Source organism: Tursiops truncatus, chromosome 18, assembly GCF_011762595.2.
Source record: "Tursiops truncatus isolate mTurTru1 chromosome 18, mTurTru1.mat.Y, whole genome shotgun sequence".
Classification (NCBI taxonomy): domain Eukaryota; kingdom Metazoa; phylum Chordata; class Mammalia; order Artiodactyla; family Delphinidae; genus Tursiops; species Tursiops truncatus.
In genome coordinates, this window is record NC_047051.1 from 49,745,100 (window position 1) to 49,764,052 (window position 18,953).

Below are 18,953 nucleotides of genomic sequence, written 5' to 3' on the forward strand. Positions count from 1 at the left end.
TCTCACTACTTTTATTCGACATGGTAGTGAAGGTCTTAGCCAGTGCAGTAACATAAGATTGGAAAGGAAGAAGTAAAACTGACTTTCTTTGAAGATTACATGATTATCTATGAAGAAAATCCCAAAGATACTACAAAAAAGCTTCCAGAACCAATAAATGAATTTAAGGGGACCAGAGGATATAGGTTTAATACAAAAAGTCAACTGTATCTTTATACACTAGAAATGAATAACTGGAAAGTGAAATTAAAAATATCATTTACAATAGCATCAAAACCATGAAATGTTTAGGGATCAATTTAATAAAATGTGTAAGACAGGTACACAGAACTGAACTATAAAATACTGCTGGCAGAAATTAAAGAAGATCTAAATAAATGGACAGACCTAAATAAATATCATATTCATGGACAGGAAGACTCAATATTAAGATGTCAATTCTCCCCAAACCGACTCAGCACTTTGGTGCAATTCCAATCAATATTCCAGTAGGTTTCTTTTTATTTATTTATTTGTTGGGGAGGAAGAAATTGACAATCTGATTTTAAGCTTTCTATGGAAATGGAAAGGACCTGGAATAGGCAAAACAACTTTGAAAAAGACTTGGTTGGAATCTTATCTCATGATTCTCTATAAAGCTACAGTAATCAAGACAGCCTGATGCTGGTGTAAGAATATATGTGTAGATTAAAGAAACAGAATAGGGTTCAGAAACAGACCTACATATTTACAGTGAACTGATTATTGATAAAAGATAGTCTTTTCATCAAATGGTAGTAGAAGAATTGAACATCTACATGCCAAAAAAATGAACCTCAACTGTATAGCTCATACTGTATAGAAAAACTTGAAATGTATATAGCTCTAAATAAAAGAACTAAAGTTCTAAGGTTTCTAGAAGAAAACAGGAGAAAATCTTTGTGACCTTAATTAGATAAGACACAAAAATCATGAGTCACTTAAAAAAATAGATAAATTGGACTTTACCAAAATTAAAAACTACCTCAGAACAGAATAAAGAAAAAAAATGAAGAGAATTGAGGACAGTCTCACAGACCTCTGGGACAACATTAAACACACAAACATTTGAATTATAGGGGTCCCAGAAGAAAACAAAAAGAAAGGGACTGAGAAAATCTCTGAAGAGATTATAGTTGAAAACTTCCCTAATATGGAAAAGGAAATCGTCAATCAAGCCCAGGAAGCGCAGACAGTCCCACACAGGATAAATCCAAGGAGAAATACGCCAAGACACATATTAATCAAACTATCAAAAATTAAATACAAAGAAAAAATAAAGAAAGCAGAAAGGGAAAAGCAACAAATAACATACAAGGGAATCCCCATAAGCTTAACATTTGATCTTTCAGCAGAAACTCTGCAAGCCAGAAGGAAGTGGCAGGACAGATTTAAAGTGATGAAAGGGAAAAACCTACAACCAAGATTATTCTCACCAGCAAGGATCTCATTCACATTCGATGGAGAAATTAAAACCTTTACAGACAAGCAAAAGCTAAGAGAATTCAGCACCACAAAACCAGCTTTACAACAAACGCTAAAGGAACTTCTCTAGGCAGGAAACACAAGAGAAGGAAAAGACCTACAATAACAAACACAAAACAATTAAGAAAATGGTAATAGGAACATACATATCGATAACTACCTTAAATGTAAATGGATTAAGTGCTCCAGCCAAAACATATAGACTGGCTGAATGGATACAAAAACAAGGCCCATATATATGCTGTCTACAAGAGACCCACTTCAGACCCAGGGACACATACAGACTGAAAGTGAGGGGATGGAAAAAGATATTCTCCATGCAAATGGAAATCAAAGGAAAGTTGGAGTAGCAATTCTCATATCAGACAAAATAGACTTTAAAATAAAGACTATTACAAGAGACAAAGAAGGACACTACACAACGATCAAGGGATCAATCCAAGAAGAAGATGTAGCAATTGTAAGTATTTAGGCATCCAACATAGGAGCACCTCAATACATAAGGCAAATGCTAACAGCCATAAAAGGGGAAATTGACAGTAACACAATCATAACATCCCACTTTCACCAACGGACACATCACCCAAAATGAAAATAAATAAGGAAACACAAGCTTTAAATGATACATTAAACAAGAAGGACTTAATTGATACTTATAGGATATTCCATCCGAAAACAACAGAATACACTTTCTTCTCAAGTGCTCATGGACACTCTCCAGGATAGATCATATCTTGGGTCGCAAATCAAGCCTTGGTAAATTTAAGAAAACTGAAATCGTATCAAGTATCTTTTCTGACCACAACACTATGAAACCAGATATCAATTACAGGAAAAAATCTGTAAAAAATACAAACACATGGAGGCTAAACAACACGCTACTAAATAACCAAAAGATCACTGAAGAAATCAAAAAATACCTAGAAACAAATGACAATGAAAACATGACAATCCAAAACCTGTGGGATGCAGCAAAAGCAGTTTAAGAGGGAAGTTTATAGCAATACAATCCTACCTCAAGAAACAAGAAACATCTCAAATAAACAACCTAACCTTATACCTAAAGCAATTAGAGAAAGAAGAACAAAAAAAACCCAAAATTAGCAGAAGGAAAGAAATCATAAAGATCAGATCAGAAATAAACGAAAAGGAAATGAAGGAAACGATTGCAAAGATCAATAAAACTAAAAGCTGGTTCTTTGAGAAGATAACCAAAACTGATAAACCATTAGCCAGACTCATCAAGAAAAAAAGGGAGAAAACTCAAATCAACAGAATTAGAAATGAAAAAGGAGAAGTTACGACAGACACCGCAGAAATACAAAGGATCATGAGAGATTACTCAAAGCAACTATATGCTAATAAAATGGACAACTTGGAAGAAATGGACAAATTCTTAGAAAAGTACAACCTTCCAAGACTGAACCAGGAAGAAATAGAAAATATAAACAGACCAATCACAAGCACTGAAATTGAAACTGTGATTAAAAGTCTTCCAACAAACAAAAGCCCAGGACCAGATGGCTTCTTCACACGCGAATTCTATCAAACATGTAGAGAAGAGCTAACATCTACCCTTCTCAAACTCTTCCAAAATATAGCAGAGGGAGGAACACTCCCAAACTCATTCTACGCGGCCACCATCACCCTGATACCAAAACCGGACAAAGATGTCACAAAAAAAGAAAACTACAGGCCAATATCTCTGATGAACATAGATGCAAAAATCCTCAACAAAATACTAGCAAACAGAATCCAAAAGCATCTTAAAAGGATCACACATCATGACCAAGTGGGGTTCAGCCCAGGGATGCAAGGATTCTGCAATATATGCATATCAATCAATGTGATACACCATATCAACCAGCTGAAGGATAAAACCATATGATTATCTCAATAGATGCAGAGAAAGCTTTTGACAAAATTCAACACCCATTTATGATAAAAACTCTCCAGAAAGTAGGCATAGAGAATTTACCTCAACATAATAAAGGCCATATATGACAAACCCACAGCCAACATCGTTCTCAATGGTGAAAAACTAAAACCATTTCCACTAAGATCAGGAACAAGACAAGGTCACCCACTCTCACCACTATTATTCAACAGTGTTTTGGAAGTTTTAGCTACAGCAATCAGAGACAAAAAAGAAATAAAAGGAATCAAAATCGGAAAAGAAGTAAAACTGTCACTATTTGCAGATGACGTGATACTATACATAGAGAATCCTAAAGATGCCACCAGAAAACTACTAGAGCTAATCAATGCATTTGGTAAAGTAACAGGATACCAAATTAATGCACAGAATTCTCTCGCATTCCTATACACTAACGATGAAAAATCTGAAAGAGAAATTAAGGAAACACTCCCATTTACCACCGCAACAAAAAGAATGAAAATACCTAGGAATAAACCATCTAAGGAGACAAAAGACTTGTATGCAGAAAACTATAAGACACTGATGAAAGAAATTAAAGAGGACACCAACAGATGGAGAGATATACCATGTTCTTGGACTGGAAGAATCAACATTGTGAAAATGACTATACTACCCAAAGCAATCCACAGATTCAATGCAATCCCTATCAAACTACCAACGGAATTTTTCACAGAACTAGAACAAAAAAATTCACAATTTGTATGGAAACACAAAAGACCCCGAATAGCCAAAGCAATCTTGAGAAAGAAAAACAGAGCTGGACATCAGGCTCCCGGACTTCAGACTATACTACAAAGCTACTACAGTAATCAAGACAGTATGGTACTGGCACAAAAAACAGAAATCTAGATCAATGGAAGAGGACAGAAAGCCCAGAGGTAAACTCACGCACATATGGTCACCTTATCTTTGATAAAGGAGGCAAGAATATGAAATAGAGAAAAGACAGCCTGTTCAATAAGTGGTGCTGGGAAAACTGGACAGCTACAGATAAAAGAATGAAATTAGAACACTCCCTAACACCACACACAAAAATACACTCAAAATGGATTAAAGATGTAAATGTAAGGCCAGACACTATAAAAGTCTTTGAAGAAAACATAGGCAGAACAGTCTTAGGACATAACTCACAGCAAGATCCTTGTTGACCCACCTCATAGAGAAATGGAAATAGAAACAAAAATAAACAAATGGGACCTAATGAAACTTAAAAGCTTTTGCACAGCAAAGGAAACCATAAACAAGATGAAAAGACGGCCCTCAGAATGGGAGAGAATATTTGCAAACAAAGCAACTGACAAAGGATTAATCTCCAAAATTTAAAAGCAGCTCATGCAGGTCAATATCAAAAAAAAAAAAAAAAACAAAAAACAAACATCCCAGTCCAGAAGACCTAAATAGACATTTCTCCAAAGAAGATACAGATTGCCAGCAAACACATGAAATTGAGTTATTTGTAGTGAGGTGGATGGACCCAGAGACTGTCATACAGAGGGAAGTCAGTCATAAAGAGAAAAACAAATACTGTACGCTAACACATATATATATGGAATCTAAAAAAAAAAAAAAAAGAGTTCTGAAGAACCTAGCGGCAGGACAGGAATAAAGACATAGACGTAGAGAATGGACTTGAGGACACAGGGAGGGGGAAGGGTAAGCTGGGACAAAGTGAGAGAGTGGCATGGACATATATACACTACCAAATGTAAAACAGATAGCTAGTGGGAAGCAGCTGCATAGCATAGGGAGATCAGCTCGGTGCTTTGTGACCACCTAGAGGGGTGAGATAGGGAGGGTGGGAGGGAGACGCAAGAGGGAGGAGATATGGGGATATATGTATACGTATAGCTGATTCACTTTGTTATAAAGCAGAAACTAACAGACCATTGTAAAGCAATTATACTCCAATAAAGATGTTAAAAAAAAGACCATATTTAAAAAATAATAAAAAAATAAAAAGGCTACTTTCTACAGGGTTCCATTGAATAACACCTGGGAAAAGGCAACATTATAGGGGCAGAAAATATCTCAGTGGTTGCCAGGGGCTAGGAATGAGATGAGGGGATTGAATGCAAAGGAACAACGAGGAAATTCTGGGAGAGATGTGTTTTAAAACTTGCTTGTAATGATTTCACCACTGTATACATTGGTCAAAATTTGAAACGATGCAGTTTAAAAAGATGAATTTTTTGTATGTAAATTTTACTTCAAAAACCTGACTTATAAAATGATTCCCTTAAAAGTTATGTTATCTCACCACCATCGAACCACTAGCATAACCTTTCCTATTCAATCTTAATGCCTCAGCATACACTCTCCTAGAGTTAGGCCAGCCTCTTCAAGGCGCCCTTGCTCCCATCCTATTAATCTGACTTTCATCCATTCTCTTTCAGGTCTAACACTAAGTCTAATATCCCCCAAGAAGCCTTCTCTGACCACTCCAGGGCACAAACAATAACCTCAATGTACTCTGAAATCCTGATGTGCAACTGATGTGCAATTTTTCACACATTTAGTAAGCAGATTATATACTGTAGAGTATTCCTGTTGATCTGTTTTTGGGAGGGAGGGGATGGACTGTTCACATCTAAGAACAGAAGGTAAGCTTTTTGAGGGCTTGTAAGGTTATTTAGCAAAGAACTGACATTTGTTAAGATTCAGCTGATTTAATGAGTAGTTACTCAGTCTTGCAGTCGTGCAAATATCTCCTAAAGATGCTGAAAAAAATCACCAGAGTTTATGAAATCCCATTTTTTTTTTTTTTTTACAGAACCCAAACAGAAAAATGTGGATGATTTAGATGCTACTGTATCAGAAGGCACAGGGTTAGCCTAGGTAAGTCCTTGAAATTATCTTTCAAAGGGCTGTCAAGTTGATTATTTACAGCATCTAAAGACACAAGGATATGAAGACTAGTCAGGGTTGACCTCTCTTTTTGAAAATGGATGAGGTTCTCCTCTTAGATCTAGTGCTTTAGTTTAGACCAAATAAGTTAGGCAAATGAATTTTAGAAGAAATTTCAAGAACAGTATAAAGAACAGGTTATTCCAATAAAAATTTACTGAACACATGTGTGTTTATGCCATGGTGGATATAAAGACAAACCAGACATGTACTCGGTCTTTAAGAAGGTATAATTAAGTAGAAGATATAAAACATGTATACAAATAAACCTAACAAGAGAGAAACCAAGAAGAGACACAGAAATTACTATGAAGCTTAGCAGAGGACATACTACTTTGTGTCTTCTCCGCGACCTTCTTTATGATTTCCCCTGAACAATCATAAAGGAGGCTCATGGAGAAGACAGTATTTTTGAGCTGAACCGTGAAGGACAGAGAAGATGGCGGAAGGCGCACAGCACAGTCAATGACGAAGCTGATTTTACAAGTGCCAACATTAAAACACAACAGCCCAAGGTTTAGAGCAAATTTTGTTGTTACTTAAAATACCAGCTAGATCATACATGAACAAAGAGTGAATATCTTCTGGTAGTTCCTTCATCTTCTTTCTAATTAAAGTAAAAACTATTAACTTTAGTTTTAGTTAAAGATACAGAAACTAGTATCCCATATACATTAAAATACACAGCAGTACATGGATTATTTCAGTGAACAAAAGTAACAAAGTGAAATAAATATTTTTAGAATATAAATAAATACATTGTATACTTTTTCTTCTCCTTCAGGTGATGACAATAGTGCTTTTTCCTCTTGTTCTGGTGTGGGTTCAGCATCTCCAGAGATGAGCTTTCCAAATACCTGGTGCAGAAGAGAAGGAGGTGAGAACAACTCAATGGCAGAATCTCCTCTGAGAAGGCTAGAGAGGAGTCAGTAGCTGGCTCTGTGGGCTTTATGCTACCAGGCTATTCCTACTGCACACCTCTACTCTTCAGGAGATGAATGCAAAGTGAATTACAAGAATTCAGGGCTATGAGAAGAAAAAAACGGGCCACGTTTGTAGCCAGCAATCTCTAACAAGCTTTCCAAAATACTTTTTTAACCTCTTGATATTCCTGTTGAAGTAGTATATTATTTCAATTTATCCTGTGCTAGAAAATGTGTAGTAAGGACACTCACCTGTGATGTAATAAGTCTGAACACTCGTAGAGTCTCAGCTTCACAGTTCCTTTGCTGGGCCACACTGGCTGAAATCTGGCCAGCAATTTTTGTGCTTTCGCCATCCTTCCAGCCCAGAACCTTAACTTGTCGAACTCTCAGTGTATTTTCTGGGCCCTTTAATTCAATTTTGATGATGTGATTATCCCCTCCTGGAAGTTCACTTGTTACCCAACCAATGTGCCTGGAATCCAGATCGACCTAGGAGAGCAGAAAAGGGACAGAAACCTGATACAGGTGTACTACTATTTTATCACTGTCCCAGACTTTGCAGTAATAACGGCAAGCTCAAATAACAAATAATTGTAGCCACAGAAAAGCTAATTAGATTATTTCACACTGATTATCTTATTTAAACCTTGTGAGGATAATACAATACTATAGTAGCTACAGATGAAGACAGTGAGGTTAATTGACACAGATGGCAGATGTCTAGTAAGTGATGGAGTTGAGAATTAAAATGCAGGTCTGCTTACTATATGGCTTCCGAGCACAAGTTACGTAAGTGAAACCACTGCAAACAATTTACATGACTGTACCTACACTGACTGTAAGCAGAAATACTCACATGATCAAGCAATGAAGTCCTGTTTTGTGCATCTTCACATGAAAGCACATTTAAAGCAAGGATTTTTGCTGTGCAGTTACTTAATATATTTTACTTTTGAAGAAAAATTATATAATATGTAAATTCACATTGGTCATTACTTATTTCAGTATATTTCATTGAGAATACAACTTTTTTTCAGGATTAAATTTCAGTGTACTGTAAAATGGTTTCTGACACTATTCACTCACAAGTAAGTGAGTTTATACAGAATCTCGGTCACATGCCCAAATAGAACTTAACTTGTTTCTAGAGTTGGTTTGTAAATTGATTTTCAACCTGGATATAGTCACAGTGTTGTAACTGAAAGATTTTCAAGCTACAAGACAACAACCTAAATTTCAACCTGAAGTGTGGGTGAATCAAGGTGACAGTTGTGAAGCGGATCTATGATGAATTTTAAGGCACCCTGAGTCTCCGCAGGGGAGCAGGAGTCAGGGTGGAGGGCTATAGCACGGTGTACCTGCTCGTCACTAGAGAGATTTAGGGAGATAATGGCTAAGATGTTTAGAACAGAGATGGTTGTAACTATTCCTATACATGGACCATTTGCCAATTGAGTGTTTTGTAAATAGACGATTTCCTATAATACTTGTACTTGGGTGGCATGCCAAAATTAGAACTCAACAGTGGATACTGAGAAGAAGAAATTTCTCCCTGGGCAGTAAAACATTTAATGACAAAGTTTTAATTACCTGCTTTATTCTGCACAAATCTTCTACTGCTTTGCCAGTTAAGAAGGTCATCGAGGTAACTTTATTCTAAAATAAACGATTCAAAATAGTTACTATGCCATGTTCCTGGCTCCAGAACTGACAGTGATTTCTTACAGCCTATCAATATAACATCAACTCTTCTGCCTGTCTTTTACGGTCCTTCCGAACTGACTTCATTCCATCTGTCCAACCAATGACAGTTCCTACAACTCCACTCTTTTCTTATTCTCACAAACTCCATCTTGAATCTCACATTTCAGCCCTTCTCTATGGGCTCTGAGAGAGGAGGTTGGCATTCCCTCTTTTCATCCAAAGTCTAATCATTTAAATTCTATCTTTATCATGAAGCCTTTCAGCAACTTGCCTTGCTACTCATGTGCCATTTTTATCACATTATTCTCATTGTTTCCGGCTGTAAAAAGGAGGAAGACAGGTAGCTTAGGCAACAAATACTTGTGAGTATCACGATGGACCCAGATGGCCTTAGGGACTTGGAGAAGGATATATGAGAGGGATGGGTTCTATCCCCTCGAGATCCTTGTCAAACTAGGGAAGGAACATTAACACACAAAGTAAAATATCAAAAGAAATTCAATACCTTTAAGTACTGAAAAGAGTCACACTGGTAACTAGAGCCAGAGACCTTAAGTTTGAGTAAGTTTTATGCCAAGCACATCAAGAAAGAGACAGACATACTAATTCCTTGGAGAGCTGCATACTTTAAGTGCTATAGGCTGATGCAATTCAAATCAACAAGTGCTGTGTTTATGGCAGTGTGGTGGGCAGGCTGCGGGGACACAGAGGTATGTAAGTCTTAATGATGCATATAAATTAGAGGAGGTTTCCTAAAAGAAAAGCTGATGTCAGCATACATACTGGGGCTTTAAAAATGAATATTATCATGATTATCTCTCATAAAAGACAAAAATGTCAAATTGAGTGCAACCATTGTTTTGAGGGAAAGTGTGTCCTAGCTTACAACATGCATCAAAGATAACACACTGCATTGAGCAGTGAGTTCCTGACAGAAAAATGTTTTGATTTGTTATATCTGACTTTCAAGTAAGATAAAGTAGTTGTACCAACTGGACTGTTGTGTCTCAAGAGGAGGTAAGCTAGTGATATATTAGCTAAGCCTTTATTCCTTATTGAATCTGAGCTGATGGACAGAAGTTGGGGTGACCGTGGATGGCAAGGAGTGCTCTGACTGCACACTGAACTTCTGTGGTTGGCGTTCTCCATACAGGAGACCCAAACCCATCACTTTGGCTGTCCCTGGGAAAGGAAATACACAAATGGGATCAGAGCAGCTTAGCAATGGCCCAAGGGGACTTATTAATACTATATCTGCTAGCAAGCCACTTCCATTCAGAGGGAAAAAAATCCCAAGAAGTATTCTTCCCCAGGAATGGGGTAAAAGCGTGGGAGTTTGGTAGTTGGTGCTACTTTTTTCTCGGCTCTGAACACTCAAGTAAATAGGATGCTTTTTCCTCTTCAGTGCTTTTTGTAGAAGAGTGCTCAATTCAGTGGAAACATGTAGACAAGCTAGAGCTAGGGAGAACATAAAGTATGATTACTTAGGTTAGTCCAGGAACTTCCCCCAATTCCCTCATGATGGCCGGGGGTGAGGATTAAAAACTGAAAGCTAATTACACTATCGGTCAAAGTGAATTAAGTGCCATCAGAGTAATATAAAAAAGAACCCAGAGGAGAGAAAGAGTAATTTTTATAGATGAGGTACTGGGAGAGGATGTGTCTATCGGGTCTTAGATTTGGGAAGGTTATGAAAAGCAGAGTTTAAGGAGAGGACTTCCAGGCCAAGGAAATAGCCTGAACAGGGGGCATGGAGGTAAAAAATCATGGAACGGATATTTATATTGCTTAGCTATAGCCATGGTATATTTGTAATCAGACCTTTTCTTAGAAGTGGTATTCCACAGTGCTCCCAGTCATATTCATCTGTTTTTAGACTTAAGATTTATTTTAGAACTATAAAAATATAGTTTGGTTGGTGAATTCCAGATGAAAATCTCTTTACTAAAACTCAGAAATGAGACTGCATGATAAATAAAGGTCTGAAAAGAACTAACGAACCACAAATTAAGTTTCCTTTCTTACCCCAAGATCTCGGGAATTGTCCACATGAACAGATACATAGCGGGCATTGATTCCTTTCACACAGTTGATGGTGACGTTCTTGGTTTTGTTTTTATCCTCATCTCCTGATTCCCAGAAGGTTTCTGTGGAACCATCTGTCAAACTGCCAATCATGGCAGGTCGGCTAGAAGTTTTTATGTCAACAATGCTGGTTAAGTCCTTTAAGCACATTACAATGCATAATTCCTACCAGAAACAAATATACATAATTATAACACTCAAATGGACATCTCCCATGATAATAAAACGAACTGACATGAGATAAGAAATAGCAGCAAGAATCAAATTATTTAGAAGTAATTTTCAGTTTCTCCTTCAATACATCGTTGAGTATTAACAATGCTGAATTACTGACCTGACTCATAGCCTCAAAGCCAGACTGTATGCTGATGCTGAAACTCTCTTCACTGTCTCCATCATCTGATTTTGACAAAATATTGTTAATGTGATGAAAGACATTGCTCTGATGGAGGAACTGGTGATCAGATTGCTTGAATTTCAGACTCCAGCATCTAAAAAGGTATAAGTAATACATTAAAAAATTCTTTTTCGGGAACCTCTAAGGGATTCCTGGAAAAAAGCACTCTGTAGCTAACATTTCAAGAAATCTTAATGCTCTAGGTACAAAAAATACAAATTTTAAAAATTCAAGAAATAAAATTATTTCTACTGGCTTTTATTCATTCCTTTTTTTTTTTTTTTGAGAAATAAAGGTCATTTCTTTCGAACAATATAAATTCTAAGGGAAGTTCACCCATTTTCAAACTGGATACATGAAGGTCAAGGCTACAGAAGCAAAAAAGGTAACAAATCAGTTTTGTAGACAAGTGTTACCCCAACTATAAGAGCCTCTTAAATGTATTAGTCTTACAATTCCATACTAATCCCACATAGTATAACACACTTTGTACTTCAAAAATCTTGTGAGGAGGAAACAAAATCTCCTCTCTGCTGGTCTTATCGTTAGGCATGTGGGTAGCCAAAATCAGTCCTTCACCCTATTTCTTATAAAAATCAGTGGAGGATTTATTTATATGTGTAGTCTAGTACCTGGCTCTACTGACAAGGTCCACAATGTAAAAGTAATGTTGAATCTCAGCAGGTCTGAACTTAAAAGGAGGCGATGCTCTTCAATGTAGTTTTAGGATTGGCTGCATATGACTAGGCTCTATTTCTCTTGATATTCTTTTCAATTCAAAATCCTATTTTGATTTCTGTTTTTGAGATTTCATTCCCTCTCCCTTTTTGTGACATTTAAGACTGTACTGTTGAGTAGCACTGAGACACGTGACTTCGGGTAGAAGAAGGGAAAGTGAGGAAGACTGTTACAGACTATGATAATTTAGAGGACTAAGTAGTATATTATCCACATTTTACAGAGGGGCCAACAGGCACGAACTAAGAAGGACAATTCTAAATTATGACAGTCATGAGGGGGGCACCATTCACATAATGCAGGTATTCTTTCTATCTTACTATTTAAAGAGGTCTTTCAAGCATTTTGTGCTTTGACTACTCCACAAAATCCCTCTTCCAGGGTACCAACAATACTTAGATATAAGATTACCTCAGGGCCATTTGCTGTAACGAACTGCCGCTGGGAAGAGACATCATAAGATCAGAGATCGTTTGAAGTAAGCGGTGAAATGTATGTGGTAAAGGATGAGCAGCTTCCCCTGCAATCACTATATCTGAGAGTGGATGTTCACATACTCTTGTATCTTTCTCCTAAGACAGAAATTGAAAGCAAGTTGATCCATTTGTCTGCTGGAAGGAATTTTCCCCCCATACAAAAAATGTATACTTTAAGGATATTCATGTAACAGAAATGTAAACAAAATCAAACCATACCCAAGGCATCCGTTAAGATTAACTAATTATGTTTGTATTATTTTAAAGGAAAAAATGATAGGGTCACCTATAAATAAAATCACCAAACAAATAAATGCCACATATGAGTATCAAGTCCAGTGTACTCACTAGTCTACTAGCAGAAATGAGCCGTTCCCTTCAGTTGAGCCTCACCCAAATTGCTGACCCACAGAGCTGTAAGCCAATAAGCAAGCGTTTTCATCCACTGGGTTTTGGGGCGGTTTGTTACACAGGAGTAGACAGCTCTCGTGAATGCGTGATAATCTCACATTGTAATTGTGGTTTTTTTCTGTTTTTACTTGCAGCTCTGTTGATTTTTACTTCTTTAAAGGCTATATTATTAACTACAAACCCACATTAACTACACAGAGCTACTCTTATCATTTTGTAGAAAGCCTCTTTATCCCTACTAATAATTATGTCTTGAAGTCTGTATTTTTCTGATGTTCAACTAGCTAATTTTGGTTGATATTTACCCAGTATATCTTTTTCTACTTTTAATCTTCCTCTATCCTTATGTTTTAGATGTGATGCTTATAAACAGTATCTAGCTTTTGTTTTTTTCTGCCTATTCTGACAGTCTTTTAAATGGAGGATTTAGTCCTCTACTTTTTTATTCTAGAAATAGAAATGAGGCCCACAAGTCACAGCTACAGAGGTGGAAATGGGGCTGGAATCCAGGCTTCCAGGGTCCAAGTTCAATGCTTTTCCATGATACAGCCTGCCTCCTATAAAATACAAGTCCCTTCTAGCCAAAGGTTTTTGAATTTCATGTCCCTACACAGTATCATTTTCACTCTCTGTACTGTACAGTAATGTTGTAAAGTAGACTGATCTTCTCTGTAATAATGTTGCCCTGTTTATCTGTCTTATACTGCACTGTGACAGTGTTTATCTTGCAGTTGACTGCTTCGAGACAGTGATGGCTAGGGAGAAATCAGAATTGACTGACAGCGTTTTTGGAGACAGAAGACTTTCACTCAGCATAGTTAATATGTTGCTCATAGCACTGAAATTTTATTCCTGCCTTTAGGTTATATAATCTGTGAATGACCTCATGAAAATTACTGCACTATCTGAAAGTAGTTCTACTCTTCTATAAAAATATGGACAATTAAAAAAACCAAGAACCTCACTTACTTGTTCTGCATTTTCTTTGTTTGTTTTATTTTCCTCATCCTCTTCTTCTTCTGGTTCCACTGGAGCAGGAGTCAGTGATGCCACAAAATGCCACAGAATATCATGGAGAGAAGTTGTTTGGATGACATTACACAGAAGCCAGTTGAAAGCCTGAATAAATGATGGTTAAATAAGTCCAAGATAAAAAGAAAATATACGAGTGAACATAGCAGAACTTTTCTTGTTCGGAAACAAAGAACCTTCCTGGACTAAGTCTTTTAAGGAAAGATACTAGGAAGTCTGATCTTCATTTCACTGAAAGTACACTGAACTTACACAGTCAATAATTTTGGGCCTAATTAAAAAATTAATAATAATAGGGAAAATAATACCTATGAAATGCAATACCAAAATACTTTCCCAAAATACTTTTTATTTCAAAAATTTGTCTTCATATTAATTTACCCATGCACATTTTTTTTCCAACTTGCATTCAGGATCAACACAGAATGTTTCTTAAGTTCTACACAAGCTACCATTTACTTAAATATACTCATATTGCTCCCACTGATGAAATGGCAGGTTACCTCCTACCCATGATAAAGAAAAAAATTTATTATATACAAGTCTATGATATATAGTAGTCCATTTCCAGAGACTCAAATAAGTTATTACTGTTACATTTACAACTCAAAAGCGCACTTTTCATCCCCTTTGCAGGATTATTCTAACTGAAAAGACTCTGTGATTACAAAAAGCTTTTTTAAAAAGATATTATCAGGATTCAAATAATGAAGCAATGCAGAAATAAAGTTTTTTAGAGCACTTAACTATGAAACTCTAAATTCATTTCTATTCATAAACTTGAGTTTAATTTTATTGTGAACATGGTATTTTCTATTCACTGAAGTCTCTTAACTTGTCACAATTTCTGTTTGGTAGAAAAGTACATCATTAAATAGAATCATCACATGAACTGTATGATGAATGAATCAATAATCCTATTAATGTATTCTTACCTCCATAGCAAAAACTCGACAAGCAGATTTCCTTAAGGCCTGTTTCATTGCTATTTCAAGACCTTCCAGATCATGATGCTGTATAACAAAGGCTAAAACTGGCCACTGGAAATTTCGTTCTCCTTTGGAAAGAGAGCTGTGGGCTGAGATTAGCCGGGAAAGCTCAGGAGATGGATGTCGCAAGAGGGAAGAACCAACTTCTATTTAAAGGAAAAAAAAAAGAAAATTATTAACTTTTATAGGTAATACATATGATAAACGTATTTAAGGTGATATTAATGAATAGTATCTAGCTTATTCACTTTAGAGTCTTTGCAGTTTTTTTGTTTTTATTTTTGCAGGTCTGAATCTAAAGTCCACACGAAGTGATTTATTTTCTCCCTAAATGGAATCTACATCTTATCCCCATCATTTTCTACAGGACTGCTTTATAACAAATGTTACTTCAATAAGAGCTCAAAAATACTTGTTGAATGAACCTATAAATCATTAATATTTGATTTATCCTCAATAATATTTTCCTTGAAGATCTTCAATAAGATACATAATTATTTACCTATAAATATTAGGTCAGATCTTCATTTAGTAAGTGGTCGGCCTGATAAATCATTAACACCTTATCCTTTTTTTCCTCTTTATTCTTGAGACAGAATCAATCAGCCCTAGTTTGAGGCTGTTGATACCAACTGGTCCAGATTATCTAACATTTTTACTGATTAAGAGCTAGCCATATCCCCAGTTTTTATTATCTATTGGAGTGGTAGTAGCTACAGGAGTTAAAAACTTCTATTGCGAGTGGGAAGATCACTGTGAAAGTGTTAAGTCATTGAAACTGCTGGTTCACTGAAGCTTAGTGGAAGGGAGAATGGTAGCAATATTTGGCTTAGATATCTAACAAGTAGTGTACTTTAAAGGTCAATTTATTCTTAAATAACACTGGATGATCTCTGGGTGTCTCTTCCAACTGAGATGTGAAATTTAGAGAGGCACATTTATGGCTAAGTCACATAAAAGGAATGTCTACCACAATTTAAAATTAATCCATTCCTCTGCCTTCAAAAATTAGATTTTAGGGCTTCCCTGGTGGCGCAGTGGTTGAGAGTCTGCCTGCTGATGCAGGGGACGCGGGTTCGTGCCCCGGTCCAGGAAGATCCCACATGCCGCAGAGCGGCTAGGCCTGTAAACCATGGCCGCTGAGTCTGCGCGTCCGGAGCCTGTGCTCCGCAACAGGAGAGGGCACAACAGTGAGAGGCCCGCGTACCACAAAAATAAATAAATAAAATAAATTAAAAAAAATAGATTTTAAAAAATATCTACAAATAAAACCATTTGGATCACTCAACCTTTTTTTATTTTATACTTACCAGTGTCTCCACTGTTAACTCTTCTTCTAGGAATGGCTTTAACTCGTGCAGGTAAAATGGAGTGTTGTTTATCATATTCAGAAGCAACAACTGAGTATGATCTTTGGAAGACAGTTCTCTTGGCAAGATCAGTATCAGTTATGGGACTGGTTTCCAAACTGCAGATAGAACAGATGACAGATAAAAACTCAAGAGAAAAAGTGAATGACGTGACACCTATATTTATTTAGTTTTTAACAGTGTAGTCAAATACGGGAACCCGTATTTCATGTGGAAGAATACAAATTCAAAGCCAACTTGATAATCCCTCTCTAAATCATAATTTGATCTTTCCAAATGTAGCCACATTTTGACTGATTTCAGAACTGCATCTTAAAACTTTTAGTTTTCTTAAATCTACTTTGCATTTCAAATGAAAAAGAAGAAAAGGCTTCAAATGTTCTAAGCTCCTTTCAGAATCAAAAGCACCGTGGTGGAAGACGTGTGTCATGATATTCAGGAAAATCAGGCAGATATATTCATAACAGCACTGAATAGAAAGAAAATGGATATGTACATACAGAGACCTAATAAAATGGAAAGTGAAAGGACGCAATTTTCCTTTGGCGCTGAGTGTTCTATGAGGTTTCTCATTCTTTGGGGGTGCTGCCCAAAGCCCTATCCAGAGCACGGCTGCACCAAAGTGTACTGAGAGGTGACAAACTGAATTCCAGTGTCAGTTATATTATACTTACATCCATATGAGAACTCAATGGTTTTCATGTGGGCTTTAGGAAACCAACAATTTTCTATTTACTATAGCAGCATTAAAAAACACTTGAAAAAGTATTAAGATGGTTATATAATTTCCTTTATTGAGACATTTTATAAAAAAGAGAAATACCTTTCTTTACTTTCTAAGGCAAATTTATAAACTATTCTTTTCATGTATTCTTTTCTCTGTCACCTCATTCCATATTGGGCTATTTTCGCTCTCACCCTGAGTTCTAGAATTGTTTCTTTTCCATCATTCAAGCCAGGTTTAAAATCCTATGTCCCTCAGTAAAGCTTATATACTTTCTAGTAAGTGGCTAACGCCCTGGCCATTTTCTTTCCTCACTGCTGAAGTGTGTGCACATCTCGTTTGAACAGATGATAAATGTTGCACATAACTAACTGGGGTAAAGGTGCCTGGATGTCAGTTTCCGCTGTTTGGCTCCAGAATGACCAGAATATAGGGATATGTTAATTTAATTCACTTTCTATATGGTGTTACTATAAAGCACAAGACATCTTTTCTGCTTTTAGAGGAAGTTTTATCTATCAATGTAAAAAATTGTTGTACAACCTAAAAAATAATGACTTGTTCTTATAAAATTTTTGATCAAGCTTGTGAAGAAACTGAAGCAACACAAGAAAACCCAAAGGTTTCCTTTCTACTGACATCATGTTCACAGTTACTCATGCCTGAACTCTTGATTCTATCCTAAACTGATCCTTTTCATTATCCAGTCACTCAACAAGTCACACTGATTTTTCCTCCAAAATATTTCCTTTACCCATCTGTCTTTAACAACCATTGCCAACACAATCGGGTTCCACACACACAGCTGAAATCTTTGATTGAAATCTTCAGCTTCTCAGTTGACAACTGTGAGACTATTTCTGCATTTGTACCATGTCTTTCCTCCTCTAAAAACTCTCAGTGGTACCCTGCTTCCTTCTGCATTATATATATATATATATATATATATATATATATATATATATATATATGTTTCTCTTCAGTTTTCAAGAAGCCCTTTACTCTGATATTATAAGGGGGTAGGGTGGGGCCGGTGAGGGGAGCAGTGCAAGTAATAATCCAAGAAGCTCAAGATCTACTTTCAGTGCTACTTCTCCCATGAAACCTTCTCTAAGTACTGCCTCAAAGTGACCTTTCTCTAGTCTGATTTACTACAGCATTAAATGATATAATACACAATGGAAATGGAATCCTTTATTACTTCACTAGTTGATCTTTTCTCTCCAACCGGATCTGCCTCTGCTGTCAAGGACCTTACCTGATTCATGAATGCATGCTTTTTCTTACTGCTCTAACAGTTAGCAGAGTTGACACAACTTCCTTCCCGAGATGGAGGTATGTATGAAAGAACTTCTAGAGCATTCTCTTCTAGCTTACAGTCTTTCTTCCACCAAACACTGGACTCACCAGAAAGACAATGACTCAAATACCTGGGTGGCATGGACTTCATGTTGCTCTCTGGCTCTTCAAATACATTAGGACTCGCATCAGGAGTTACTGATATGTACGGGGCAGGTACAGATGTTGAACGCAGGTATCTCATCTCATCCTGGAATAGGTTGTCATCTTGGTAACCCACAAAATTTTCATGATGATGCCTGCATTAAATTAAACCCAATAACTTAAAAAGTATGATGGCAATACAGATAACTTTCTATTTTTAATCTCCTTCATAAAAGTAAAAGCAACTCATTAAGTCTGTAACTGAGGATTAAAGTATTAAAAGAGTTGTAGATGTAAGCCAAAGGAGATAAA

General features: G+C 36.5%; 1 protein-coding gene across 13 annotated transcripts in view; it reads right to left on the bottom strand.

Annotated features, from left to right (window-relative positions):
• Positions 1-18,953, bottom strand: part of MYCBP2 (MYC binding protein 2) — a 279,427-nt gene that overhangs the window by 22,729 nt on the left and 237,745 nt on the right. For 11 of the 13 annotated variants that reach the window (XM_073795322.1, XM_073795327.1, XM_019920874.3 and 8 more), the window contains 10 exons: positions 18,629-18,796; positions 16,415-16,572; positions 15,051-15,250; positions 14,053-14,202; positions 12,608-12,768; positions 11,396-11,552; positions 11,002-11,226; positions 8,863-8,928; positions 7,522-7,761; positions 7,105-7,203 (listed from right to left, as the gene is read on the bottom strand). In XM_073795322.1, the coding sequence (XP_073651423.1) occupies positions 7,105-7,203; positions 7,522-7,761; positions 8,863-8,928; positions 11,002-11,226; positions 11,396-11,552; positions 12,608-12,768; positions 14,053-14,202; positions 15,051-15,250; positions 16,415-16,572; positions 18,629-18,796 (1,624 nt within the window). The remainder of the gene's footprint in view (positions 1-7,104; positions 7,204-7,521; positions 7,762-8,862; positions 8,929-11,001; positions 11,227-11,395; positions 11,553-12,607; positions 12,769-14,052; positions 14,203-15,050; positions 15,251-16,414; positions 16,573-18,628; positions 18,797-18,953) is intronic. The other 2 variants (XM_073795323.1, XM_019920881.3) reach the window with 1 other exon arrangement.